The following is a 14,466-nucleotide window of genomic DNA, read 5'->3' as shown; positions in this document are numbered from 1 at the left end:
AAACAAACAACAACAAAACCCAAAACCATTTCTTCTTTGAAATATCCTTCTCAGCTATGAGTTCAAGAATAAACTTTTCTTGATAAAAGTCTGCTTTTGCAAATGTCTGTAGATCTGTACTACAGCCCATCTGAATTAAATCCATTCATAAGATACGGAGACCCACTGAAGACGTGAACATCAGCTGTCAGGGGAATACATCTTGCAGTACAGTGAAATAAAGATTATTCATAGCCTAAAAAGGACACAGAGAGCTTTACTGAGCTCGTGGAATTGAATGAGATGGCCCACCCTTCTATGTTTCTTCTCCTCTAGAAGGCTGAGGTGATGAATCCAATTAACAAAAGCGTCTTTCCCAGAAATAGAATGTGAGTGCTCTGGTTCAGAGGGAACAGAGGCTCAGGAAGTATTTGTGGAGCTGAGTATTTTATCTGTAGCAGCATTTCCCTTGAGCAGTGACTCTCATTTCTCTGAGAACCCCTCGTTCAGCACCCTTGGGTCTACCCGAAGGATCCTGAGTGGAATGAAACCGATGTTGTTCTTGATCCAAAACCAGATAAAGTGCTCCCCAGAAGGGGACTCAATTAAATAAACTCACTTCTTAACAATGAATCCAGAAAGGTTCCAGCTTGGCAGACATGTATCAACTCACAAGAAACATTTTGCCTTTTCCTTTCCAGTTGCAGCCTTTTGCTCTACACTTAACAGCACGGAGAAGATTCCTTAGAGCACTTCAGCACAGACCCAGCAACATTAAGAAAAAACACTGCTATGGCGCCTTAGTCCTACAGCGGTCTGGCCTCCGGTGCCCAGGCCAACAAAACACACAGAGCCTTTTCTACTTTTTGGAGCTGCCTTTGGGTTACACCACAACACCCATGTCTTACAGCTGCACTTCCCTTCCCTCTCACCCCGCTCCACCCCCAAACACCAAGGCTAAGAGAAGCAGGCTGGTTACTCAACTATTCCACTTGCTAAGGGCATTCCTGATAGCACAAGGGCCCAAAATCAGCTCCTAAGGAGGTGACTTAAACAAGTATCCTTTTAGTCCTAGAGCCTAGGAGAAGGCAGGGTACTGGAATAGCCCGTGTTTGTTAATACAAAGAAAAAATGTTGGAGTTCCTACATGGAACAAGGCTTCGCACTGCCATGTTTCACAGGCAAGCCATTGCACTCTTCAGTTCCTCCTGCAGTCTCTGTCTGCAGTTGGTGCTCACCATTCCCAACCCCACGCTTCTTGAGGAATAAATGGAACATCTGTGAACTTGCTAAAGCCCTAAAACAGAGTTACCTATTGATTCGGGTCAGATGCTCTCTCATTCTCCCTAAGTTCCTTTTGCTTTTGTTATAAAGTAGTACTACAGACACAAAACACACTTTTATATGGATTGCTCATTGGCAATAAGAAATAAAGCATCAGAAGAAAAGAATAACTGTTTACTGCCATGGGTACATTTTAAGATCATGGGTTAGGAAAAGAATATGCTTCTCCATTTACATGGACCAAGCTCACAGGAAGATGTAAGTTAAAAAGATACAGATAGCTAACAGAAAAATCAGTGTTTTAGGCCAACTTGTCAGCAGACCCCCTAGTGTGGCCCCACTGACTTTAACAAAGAAAAACCTGATACTACAAAGCAGAGTTACCTCATGGAGAAAGGATTACAGTTAGAAGTGCAAAGACAGAAGGGAACTGCAAATTAGTCTTGAAAAGAAAAAAAAAAGAGGGGCTACTTCCCAGCTGGTATGATCTGGTGCAGCTGCACTGACTTCAGGCACTCAGCAGAGCAGTGTGCTACATAATTTGGCCTGCAGACTAGAGTTATGAAGAATGGTCTCATCTGCCCTATTTGCTTCAAACAGCTACTGTTAAAAAAAATTATGCTGGACACTGGTTAGCAGCCTGTTCCTGGAGCCCCAGCTCTTCGGGTTGGTTGCGTGGTTTATGCATGCTATGGGGTGGCCGCAGCAGGCACGGTGAGCACAGGGTGAGTTGCCACTTGCAGAGTTGAGCGCAGGCCTTTTCACCAGTGTCCTCCTTCCATTTCCCTACTAGCATGGCCTATTCTGGCACGTGCATCAAAGTTTCACAGCCATTTCAAGTGGGGGGCAGTGGAAAGAAGATGCAGCGAAGAACCTCACAGAGAGGAAGTGCAAGAGTAACAGACCACGTTAATTTTCTGTGGGAGAAATGTAGCCCTTTTGGAAGGCACACAGCCCCCCCGCAGGTGGCCCTCCTTTGCCTTGACTTGTGTGAATTGAGCTGCAATTAACAGCTCAGCCCCACAGCTGCAGTTAATTCCCGCACTAGGCTCTTTTCTGGGTCTCCACCTCACTGGCCAGCAGAGCTGGACCTGCTGCTGCTGTATGGGCTGAAGCCTGACCAGTGAATACCCCTAGTTTTGCCCCACAGACCCCTTCTCCAGTGGAGAGGGAAGAGTGGAGGACAGAAAGGAGACACCTCCAGCAACCAAGCACAGCAAGGACGGTGCCAGGTGGCCGAGCCTGGTCCGGACCCCGGAGCTCCAGCACGGGGACTTGCTTTTACCCTGACCCCCTCAGCGGCACGCTGCTAGGAGAGCGGGCGAGGGGCCGGCTCCTCTGCCACCGACGGCCCCTCGGCGCCGGACGAGCCGCCGGGAGGGGACTGGGGAGCTCCGCAGGGGGTAGAGGAGCGGAGCACGCCTCGCAGCGGGGCGGGAGGCAGGTAGCGCCGAGTGCCGGGGAGCAGCGGCCGGGGCCCGGGGGTGGGGGCTGCTCCCCGAGCCCTGACGTAGAAACTAAGCGGGGCTGCCCTCCCCGGCTTCTTAAGGAGCGCGGCGGCGGCGGCGGGCGCGGAGAGCGCCCTGCCCTGCCCGGCCCGGCCCGCCCTGCACGCCGCAGCGCCGAGGTAAGGTGCTGTGGGCCAAGGGCCGGAGGGAGGGACGGACCGGGCCGGGGGCGGCGGTGCCCGGCGCCTCGGGGGAGGTGCGGTGCGGGGCTGCTCCCGGAAGGCACCCCCCGAGGGCACCCTGGGGCCGGCCGCGGCGGGGGAGGGCTGGGCACTGGTGGGTGCGGCGAGGAGCGGGCGGTGAACTTTTGGGGTTCGCGCTTTGCGGCACGGCACCGCTCGTTACGGGAGGAGGGATGTGGGGGGGCTCAAAGAGCGGGGAGGAAAAAGAGTGGGAGCCACAAGGTGCAAATAACACGCGCACGCACACAAAAGAACTTCAATTTGTGAAGGGATTGACCCTAAGATCTGGAGTGTGAGGGGTGGAATTCAATGGAAGCATTCACCACGAGCACAAGTAGGGCACTAACGGAAACCGAGATTTCCTGGGCATTCCCCCGGCTCTTGGCCACTGAAACAAATCCCGAAGCTTGCAGAAGACTTGAGCAAAGTGCTCCCCGTGTTCGAGCAGACTGTAAGGACTAGCAGTCGTGGCTGCTGGCCCTGAGCAGTGCCTGAAGCAGAACAGACTCTCTTATTAATGTCCTGCCAGCAGCAGCCCCTCCATCCACCCCTCTGACAGGTCCAGAATCCCTCCTCCCTGTCTTACCCAGTTTTGTAACTTAGGAAGTTTCCAAAAGGGGGCTGGGGAGGCAGAGAAAGCAAAGTAACCAGTGGAAACCAACTAACCCCCACCCAAGTGACAGAACCCTCCTTAAACCCCAGTTTTAGTAAAACTCCTTAGTTCGAACTATTTGTTTGGGTTCCCTCCCACCCCTATGATCCTATCTGAGATTGCCAGGTTGTTTTGAAGACTATAAGCTTGCTAAACAGAGTTAGTTACACCCCTTGAAAGAGTCAAGGTAAGCAGATGTAGGTGCACATTGCCCAGCATCTATGCACAGGTGCCTGCTGCCCAGTGTAGGGCTGTGATGCACCAGCCAGGAGGAATGGGACAGTGACCCACAGGAGGGCTTCGGCTTCACCTCTCAGAGAGCAATCAAAGCCTGCCTTCAGCAGCAGGGTACAGAAGAACAACGCTTCTGGAGATCCTGATAGCAGCACGAGGACAGCCCCATTACTACCACCGCAGCCATAAGCGACAGCCCACTAGGCAGAGCAGAGTGGGAAGGGTGTGCTGTCCCTTTTCATGAAGTGTGAGGCTCAGATCCAAGGCTGTCAAGCCAACATTCCTCATGGGATCCTAATTCAGACTGAATACAGACTTTACTCTCAAACTGCTTTACTCAAAAGCCTCCAAAACGTTCCTAAAACTTGACCATGTAGCCACATAGGGGGCCAGATAAGAATATCACTGTGAGAACTACAATCCCTGAAAAGTTCTTTAAAACTGCAATGAAATACCCTCGTAAAAGCAGCCTAGCGCTCCCTGGTCTTACACACTGGCTATGGCTGGGCTACATTTCACGCACAGTACCTCTGCACACACACTTCCTCCTGCCTTTGACGTTTTTTTATCACACAGAGACATTGCTTTTGCTCTTGATGAGCATTCATGGAGGAGGCTTTCTATGTGAAAAGCCAGTTGCTTATTAAGATAGTCTGATTAAGAGAGGTAGCTTTTTCCTCAAAAACACACACAAAACAACCACAACACGTGTGCTGAGCTGTTGCTTTTTAAACAATTGTTTGTCCTAAAAGCTGATTTTGGATGTCTCTGATTTCTACAGATGGGAGGTTCTCCACACACCATGATCTAGACTAAAAATAAATCCCCAAACTGTTCCACATCAGAAAGGTGTATTGGAAATATACTACAAATACTAGAAACATACTAGAAAATACACAACATGTACTAGAAATTAAATCTGATGGAGACAACTGAGCCTTTCTGTCCCCCAAAGGTTATTATTCTTCTCAGGATTTCTCCCTCTGCAGCTACTTACCAAGTTTCACAATGTTAACGTAACAGCCTATTGTCAGTGATATCTGATAAGCTTCCATACATTTACATATGTGCACATATACATGCTGTACAATACAGCTGTTATGCTGTGGCTTTGTTATACCCCCTTTTCAGAATTGTTCTGCATTTTAGCAGGTAAAACACTCCTGGTCAATGGATGATTTTGCAGGCTACCATTAATTCATTAGAACATGCTTGCAACAAATAGTTTTCTCTTTGCTGCCTGAAGATCCCTGGAGCATGCAGAGTATTTTAAAGGGCTCATAAAATTTGGGGAAAAGCAAGACTTTCAAAAGGCTTAAGTTTTCTGTAAAAAAGAATGGATCTTTACTGGAAAAGTTCAAGAATCTGCAAATCAAAAAAGGCCAAAAAACTTTCAATATGAACTTCCAGATAAAGGAATTCATCATATGGATCTGAGGATGATTACCAATTTTTAACACACCCTTCTTCTGCACAGAATAATGCAATTCCACTGTATTTATATTCACTCATGCAAAAAAACATACATGGATTTTTAAATAACAGAGAAACAAATATCATCATCTAGTGCCTTCTACATAATATAAGATGCTAGGGTTTTGTTCCTGCATCTAACAATGACGCAGGAACAATTTTTCAGCTTATTTTGGTTTTGTTATGTTTCAGTAACACAATGGATCTTGGTAACAGAGGGAGGAGAATCCACTACAACATGAGGCTCACCTGCTCTCTGCTAATCATGGGAGTGTTCTGTGTGACACCTTTCCTCTGCCATAGCCAAATTGATCCACTGGCTCTTGGGCGAGCAGACCCTCAATGCTGGGAATCCTCCTCAGCTGTCTTACTGGAAATGAGGAAGCCTCGTATTTCTGACTCTGTCAGTGGCTTTTGGGACTTCATGATCTTCCTGAAATCATCAGAGAACTTGAAACATGGGGCTCTGTTCTGGGACCTGGCTCAGCTCTTCTGGGATATCTATGTGGACTGTGTGCTCTCCAGAACCCATGGCCTAGGAAGAAGGCAGCTTGCAGAAGCTGAGCAGAAGATCACTACTCTACATTCCCAGTACACAAAGAGAAACCAAGGTTACTACTCGTTTAATATACATCTCATACGCAATAAATAGACTCTAGTAGGAAAGGAGGGAGACACAGGCTTATTGTACTATGTGGTAACAGCACTGAAAGTTAGTGCCACACAGTCCAGTCCAGAACTCATGTTAATGTTCAAAGTGACTACAGTAAAAACTTTGACCTCCAAATAACATGAACTCTAATGACAGCTTTTACTTTTTGTTTTGTTTTGTTTTTTTTTGGGGGGGGCAGGGGGAGGGAGGGGAAGGAGCAGGAGAGGCAGCAGGAGTAGAAAGTTAAACACAGAAGGATTCAAACAAATATGACAGCTCAGCCGCTGAACATACAAGAGATATTCTTCAACACCAACAATTTAACTACTGTTGTGCCATGGACAGGCTAGTTCCAAATTCCCCCCATTCTGAGGGCTGCATTAACCCAGGAACAGTCACACCAGTGCCACAGGGGAGAGTGGCACTCTTTCAGCAAAAGAGTAAGGATATGTTTAATTGCCATCTGGTAGTCAACCACTAGATGGTTCCTAGTTCTGTTAACTTAGTCCAACACACAAACGACTCAGGTGCAAACAGTTTCAGGCACAGCTATGGATTCAGGAAGAAGAACAGGATCTATGAAACTACATGCTGCAGTTCCTCGCTTCCAGGTTCCCTGCCCCAGAGCAGAATACATAGGCTTAAAGCATCTCCACACGCAGTAAGGTGAGAGCTGGTACTTCAGAGCAGGATGTACAAAAGGTAGCATGTCACTTAGCCTCCCCATTCCCAGCAGAAAGATATAGCATAGCTTTTCCTAAATCTTAGTCTTCTCCAAGGCTTCAGTCCTAACCCTGCTACCAGGGATGCATCCTTCCCTGGAGAATATCCTCTTTCAAAAAGAGGCAAGTGCTATGCTTTGATGGAAAGGTAGGAGTGCTGCTGCCATCACCAACAGTTTAGTGCATAGGGCCTATGGACAAAGGTAGAACTGCCTTTCCGCTTAAAAGGATTCAGACCCTTATCTCTACTTCCTAGATAAGAGCTTTATTTATTAGGATTCGGGGGACAGTGTCTATGGGATATTGAAGAACCCCTCTGGACAGTTACCCATTAGGGTGTCTCTGAAGAAGGGACATGAACTCAGGATTTGTCTGCCCTGGGGACACTATATCTTTGGACAGTCCAGCTATTACCCATAAATCAGATTTTTTGTGTGCATTGGAAGACAGGACTCGATAGGAAGGATCAAGAGGTCCTTACACCCATTCCCTGCAGAGTATTTTAGCCATTAAGCTAGGAGTTGTACTTGAATCAATCTCCCCGACTGAAAAGGAACTTATGCAGTGACAGATTCTAAACTGAACAAACCACCCCAAATGCATTTTAAAACGGCCTTAGATATCACAAAGGCAATAAACTGCTCAGTCTTGACCAGGCTAATGCACTTCTGGGTGCGAGCAGAACACAGCTCTACACACATGGGCCAGAAGTAATATCAAAAGCTAAGAGGACCACCATGCTAAAGCACCAGACACTTTTCTTTCCCCACCTCAAGAATATAGCTTCAAATGTTGCTGTCTAAATTCCCTCTAAGCCTTTTGTTTGCAAGTAGCTCTTCACATCCATATCACACAGTGATTTTCCTAAACAAACAATTTCTCTTCAAGACAAATAGTCAAGATTAAGAGTCAAAACATGATGTTTTGAAGTACCAATTTTTTTGTTTTGTGATTAATACTGACTTTTGTTTACTCCTACACACAGAGATTAAGACACTACTCCGTATTCTCACTTTAAGAGAAACAAGGATTTCCACACACACCCCCCCCCTTTTACATCTGTTTGGTGAATTGCAATCAGCTCATCTGGTTTCTCTGTACCTTTGATTAACATCAGTTTGTAGCAGGCAGCTTATAGCAGTGACAGACTACACTTTATTTCTTGGAGGAACTACGTAACCTCCTATCCAAGTCTCCCAGTTTCTTAACAAAGCCAGATGCTTAATCTTGGTAACCCTTGACCTTACTGCCTTGTTTAGCCAGTGAAAGCAGAAATCAATTGTTAGTAATTGCAGATAGAAATCACATCCTAGCAGACAATGAGGAATGGAATTACTGCTTCTTAAGCATGAATAGATGTACAAGCCTGTTTTCTTAGCCCAGAGAGAAACATGAACAGCATTTAAGTGACCTGATATTCTATTCCTATTCCACATCTACATGGGCAGGTACAAATAGCTTTCAGTAGGCTTGTTTTAAAGGAGTAAAACAGTAAAGCAATTATTTTTTTTCTTTATACTGTTACTTCTACAACTGTTCATAACATCTTTATCTGAAGTTTTTCTATCTTATTCCTCTTAAATATTTACAACAATTGCAATTTGTTTGAATGTCAAGATGTCACAAGTTAGGGATGATCTATAAGCTGCATTCACCATAGTTCCTTAAGCATACCAAATAGAAAATCAAGACAGATCTGGACATAATAATAATACTTTAAAAGCAGCATTTATTACAACAGCATTAGGTTTCAGAACTAAAGGATAAATCCCATGAGGTCACTGTGATAACCGAGTAGCAGAAATTGAGCTTGTCTAAGAAAAATGTAAAAACCCTCCAAGCAAAATTCAGCCAAACCAACCCAACAAAAAACAACAAACAGTAGTCCTTGGTAAAGCTTCTAGACAGTACTGAACAGAACTATCCTGTCACACCTAAGAAACACCTCCACAGTTTACCAGACTTGGCATCTTAAGGAAACAAGGTTGTCCGACTGTACGCCAAAACAGTGGTAGAAGTATCCCAGGTCCAGACTTATGGCTTCAAACACCATTTTCCAAATCAATATAGTCCTGCTAGGCTCCTGATTATAGTTACCAACAGGTCTGAAGATATTCTTAAAGCTCTACACAATCCATGAAAAACACAACAACAAAATCAGAACTGCTATACAAGTTACTTGACAAACTGCTTCCATCTACTGACACCCTACTTAACCTAGCAGTATAACAACATGTTTAATCCCCTAGACAGCCTGTAGAGAAGTGCTAGTCAGCTTTAGACTGAGACAAGTGGGGAAGAGTCCTTTACAGTTACTCGACCAAAGCATCTTTAGTCATCCATTCCTTTCCCCTACCAGAACTTAAACACTGTGAAAAAGCAGGTTTCAAAAAAGCACTTCTAATATATCACAACAGAGTAAATAGATACATCATAGCTTTAACAACTCTCAACAAGCCAAAGTAAGACTTAAAAAACACAAGGAAAACACAACTTTTGTACTCACAGCAAATCTTCCTGAAGAGTAATTGTAGAATATCCTCCTCCAGAAGACACATACCACAACCCTAGCATTAATATTTGAAGAGTACAAATACAAAAAACCCTCTACCTCTTTTCTACCTCTCTCCTCCTCCCCCAGCAGTCTCCCCTCTAAGAGTGGCAACAGCTGTGCACTCCTCCCCTCACAGATGCAGGTAACTGGGCTCAGATCAGCTCTTGCATATGGCCCAGCTGCCAGGGATAAGATACAACTTGCTGTCCCAATTCTGCCAGGGCTGCAGGGTGCCAAGGAGGGTTGTGGGGCAAAGGCTGCTGTATTAAGCTTTTTTAGTCTGGTAATTAAACATACACTGTTAAAATGTTACTTTTTGAGAAGACAAATTGCTAAGAAAATATCCCATAGAGTTCCTCAAGGAAATACCCAACGTGCTGCTAAATGGTGTGGGAGATCTCATTCACTGTGCAGAGACAATAATAAGCAACTAAGTCTGTAAGACTGAGCAGACTCCAACAGACGAATGTTCTGACCCCACTAATTACATGTGGAAAAGTCTTATAGGAAAGCTGAAGGAAAAGGAAAAGGTCTGTGATGGGGGGAAAGACCAGAGTATTTGTCAATGAAAGGCAACTTGCAAATGGAAGGATATAGCTTATCATCAAAACAAGAGGTCTGGGGCCATGACAGACATTTACTGCTGATAAAATAGAGACAGTAGCAGCTAAAGATGGGGGAAGCATGGATGTGGGAAACTGAGGCTCTGCCATTTGGAAATTAATTACTTATATGTGTTTTCATGTCACTTTTCAGGGACATTTTCTCATATTCAGAGGTCACCAGTTCTGAAGAAGAAAGACATGTTTGAAGATTTAATAAATATACACGTGCGTAAGAGTAGATCTACATTACTTGGAAGAATCATTGGAGAGCTAGGGAAAAAGAGGAAATGACACATTTACTTCAAGATCTCAATCTGTAGATTTTTTTTTTGAACTGTTTCTCTTGGATTTTTGCATTTTAATCCTCAGTGATGTTAATTTACATAGTAGTAGCCATTCTTCCACCATGAGCACTGTATTTCTGATTAACTTTGTGTGTTTGTTATTTTTGTTTGTTTTTTACACTGCCTATGAATTTAGTCTCCTTAATAAACTGCATGGTTTATAAGCAGTTGCCTACTTTAATCTGTATGTATATCAGGCTTTTTGTAATGCATGTGACCTACTCAAACCATTATATTTTGGGTGCCAAAACAGGAAACAACTGATCCTCCAATAACATATAGACAAACAGAGCAGAAAGCTGCCATAAACCTCCACCAGCTCCAGGACAGGATTTGAGCTGAGGTGGTGATGTTTTACTGAGTGCAGTTATATACACATGCAAATCAACTGCTGCCGAAAGACACCATCCTGCTAAAGTAGTATGTATTTTTATATTAAAAATATCTTCCAAAAATCTTTTCAGTTTACCAGCAAAAATAAAAATGTTAACAGGTGTTACCAGCTCCTCTGTTTTCACAGAACCTCTTTATGGTATTTCCTCCAGATTTTTATTTATAAAAGTACTTCTTAAAATGTTACATATTCTCTCAGAGTATGTAATCAGAACAATTCTCATACACAACTTGAATTTGCTTCTTTTTTAGTTTGCAAGCTCTTTGTGACCAAGTTTTCTCTGACTGTTATTGATAACTCTAATAGGCAATTTGATATAAACCTAATGCAACAAAACTTGGGGCATGTAACATTTGATGCTTTGATGAATTACTTTCATTGCCTGGCCAGATGAACGCAAACACAAAACTCAGCTTTCCATGGCAAGTCCATTTAGTTGCCCATTCAAAGTTTCTTTCCTTGAGCATGTGGCAATTTATTTATTTGTTTAGTTTCAAAATGTCCAAAGAAAACCTCATTTGCAGAAGCATATTGGGTGTGCAGCATGTTGCAGAAATAGGTTTGAGTAGTAAAATGTTTAAATGAAATCTTGAAATGGTCACTGGGCCCGAACAAAACAAAACTTAAACATAGTCCCACTGGGTGAAATCCTGATCTAATGAAAGCAGATGGCAAACCTCAAGAAGCCTATCAACTTAAATGTAATCAAATTTGTGCTTAAAGTTAAGCATGCAACAAACTATTTAAATGTTGAAATGAGGGAACATGTTCAGAGGAGGGAACACTAAAGCAGTATGAGTACAGGAGCACATCCCTGCCTACAGCCACTGCCTACAAAACTGTTCAGCTACCATGTGGGAGGGAGGCAAGGGCATTGTTACGAGAGTTCTGCTCACTCTTGTTCTACTGCTGTTAATTATCTAAATTATATTAATATATCTAAAAGCCCCATTATGCACAGCTTTGTATTAACATGAGAGAGAGTCTTCACCCACAGTCCCTATAGCTACTAAGACTAAGACTAACAACAGAGTATGATAGGGGCTGGATGCCAGTCAAGTAGGATTGGTATTGTACTAAAGGACGTTATCTCTTCCCGTATGCTCTCAAACTCTACAAAACACAAAAACAGACAATCTGAACAGGTACTGTTAGACTCTTCCACAGAGCCCTTTGGGAAGACTGCTAGTGCTTCCAATCTTGATATTCTCTTCCTACAACAACAGGATCCCTAGAAAAGGGCTGTTGGCAGCCTTCTTCCTTATGTCAGACAGCAACAGAAATGGAGAAATACCACTGCTGGCCAAGCTTATGTTTAGCTTAAACAAATTTGCAATACTGCTCTGCTTCAGCAAGTTCCGTAATTAACAGGCTGTAGCATCATTTGGCCTTTGAGGAAATGGGCAGGGAAGGATTAGTATGTGGAGGAAAGACTAGGAAAACAGACAAATCTTTAGCATAGGCCACCCTATGGAGAATGTTTGGAAATTGCTGATGTAAAGGAGACAACCTGTTGTTTTTAATTGTGCTGAAATCAAAAAGGGGATGCAATTGTATGTAAACCCGCATGTGATAAAATTCCTAAAGGAACTCTTACCTCACGTATTTTCTTCTCTCTGAAGGACTTGGAGCTAAAATTGTTTTTATGACATAGGTCTTACTTATTTTTATTCAGGTCTTAACAGTTTGGCATAAAAACACAACCAGATGATGCTGTTTGCTTTTGATACCCTCACTATAAACTGGGGCCTTCTAGGGTGGCTGTGTTAAGAAAAAGCAAGTGCTCTCAGTATGAGATGCAAGAAGGTTTGCTGTACAGTCTCAAAAGAATAATTCAAAATTGTCCTGTGGTTAAAGACAGGATATTGCCTCCTATCACTCTTCCCTGTGAACTCCGTTGCAGAAATTGGGATGAGCCAGGATTGTTTTTGCAGATACTGCTCTTGGCTTGCCGTTTCTCAGTCTGAGTGTGACAGGAGAAGGATGGAATGAATGCTTCTGACTGAGATTGCTTCACTGTCAGCTGGACCGAGTGACAACAAAATAAAGGTCTTGAGACTTTGCCCCTTTCATCTTACAGAAAACTAGCAGCTAAATAGCTGCTTATTGATGTGGGAAAACACTTCACTGAGTCTTTACCTGCTGCCATGAAATAAGAGTTAAATACTAAGAGGTTCAGGCATATCTATCTATAAGCATTTGTGTTCCATACCTGTCCCACACTGCATCTGACCAAACCAGTATTTGTCATCTGTCACTGTTTCCAACCAATTTTAATTCAGATGCTCCTGCTCTGAAGGGTATTCAAAGCCTCATCAGAAGCTGCTGCATATCTTCTTATAACCATCAGTTACATTCCTTGGATCATTGTTTTTATCTCTTGGCACTGGTATATTGCAAAAGCTACTAAGCTCCTATTTCACACTACATTCTATTCATGTGATAATGTGGATATATGCACCTCCTAGTAAACTCATCACTATCTATTTCCTGTTTTCTGAGATCCTTCTCCCTCAATTATTTTCTTTACCTTTCATCCTCTTCACCCTTCATCTGCTAGAGAAAAAACGCTTGTTAGCTTTCAGTTGCATACCACTCTGTTGCTGTAATTCTTGGATGTTTGCATTATATGTAATCAAGGGTTTCTGTGATTTAAATTAGCAGAAAGAACCAGGAATGTTCATTACCACCACTGCCATAGTGTAATGTCTTTCAAGAAGGTGGCTGAGGTGTTACTAAAAGAAAACAAGACTTCTAGCCATTTTAATAAGAGCCAAACAGTTCCTTTATCTTGGTGACTATAATTTGTTATGAAAAATTGAAGAGAAGGAAAACATTTGTGGAAAATTAAGTGGTCTGTTGAGCAGCTTTTCTTCAGCACTACACTTTTAATCAGCCTTTTTCCTATTGCATTTCCTATTGCATCATATTATACATGAAGCTAAGCACCAGAATATATAATTTACCTGTTTTTTTCCCCCACAGTTTCCAAAAATATTTTGCTTTCACCCAAACTAAATTTGTTTTCTTAGTAATCACAGACAAATTCCTGTAAAAATTAGGAGTCTTTTCTCTCTTGGCAAGCTGGAATAGTTCCAATGACTCAACTACAATCCTTAAACACATGCAAATTGTTCTCGAACCATGAGTGTTTTTGAGCCCACGTGCACATACTCATTCACTACTTTTTGTGCACCTTCTGCAGAACCATGATAGTACAATCTACAATTTCTCTCTCTGAAGTGGTTCTGAATCATTTCCATTTCTCAGATCTTTAAAATACTTTTGTGCACTATCAGAAAAAAATGTTTTCCTTGCTGCTGTCATTATGAAGAGATACAGCAGTTCCTGTGAAGTAACTCAACCATGGCACATCAACAGCTTAAGAGGGAGAAATGGGTAATCATTTGCACTATTGAGGAATTCCACTTGGCAAATTTGCTATGAGTTCATATTGCCTAGTTTATACAAAGAAGTAAAACATCTAATAATAATATACAAATCTTCAGCATGCCCCATCTTCACCCATTATCTCAACCTTCAGAACTGCTGTCACTAAGACGATATGCAATTGAGGACACTCTCCATCATTACAGATTATACCAGAGTATCTCACTGAAATCACTGGTGTTGCACTGCTGTAAAACAAGCAGCCAACAAGAAGTGATGAAAGGAAAGCAATGAACACCTAATATTTTTCTCCTAAGTATAATCTAAGTTCTTTCCAAGGCTTTCACTCACCCATCACCATAAGATAGATAAGATACGGTAGGATGAATGGACCAAAACAGTATGCAAAGTTTCTTTTGTCCGGTACGTTTCTTTCTCTTCAAATCCCAGACTGCTTGCTGCTGATGCCTAATAGATGATTTCTTAACTTCAA

General features: G+C 43.0%; 1 protein-coding gene across 1 annotated transcript; it reads left to right on the top strand.

Annotated features, from left to right (window-relative positions):
* Positions 1–5,508: 5,508 nt before the first annotated feature.
* FAM237A (family with sequence similarity 237 member A) lies at positions 5,509–10,636 on the top strand. The gene is made up of 2 exons (XM_040562310.1): positions 5,509–5,923; positions 9,997–10,636. Exons 1-2 carry the CDS (start codon positions 5,512–5,514, stop codon positions 10,134–10,136), a joined length of 552 nt encoding a protein of 183 aa, XP_040418244.1. The 5' UTR covers positions 5,509–5,511; the 3' UTR covers positions 10,137–10,636.
* The last annotated feature ends 3,830 nt before the right edge of the window (positions 10,637–14,466 follow it).

This window comes from Cygnus olor, chromosome 6 (genome assembly GCF_009769625.2).
Source record: "Cygnus olor isolate bCygOlo1 chromosome 6, bCygOlo1.pri.v2, whole genome shotgun sequence".
NCBI lineage: Eukaryota > Metazoa > Chordata > Aves > Anseriformes > Anatidae > Cygnus > Cygnus olor.
The sequence above is the reverse complement of the archived record's forward strand: the minus strand, read 5'-3'. Positions and strand labels throughout refer to the sequence as shown.

Excerpts from the sequence above, each read along its gene's own strand:
- FAM237A (XM_040562310.1), top strand. The coding sequence starts at position 5,512 with ATGGATCTTGGTAACAGAGGGAGGAGAATCCACTACAACATGAGGCTC. Across the intron at positions 5,924-9,996 it reads GTACACAAAGAGAAACCAAG|GGACATTTTCTCATATTCAG; the intron begins GTTACTACTCGT and ends GTCACTTTTCAG.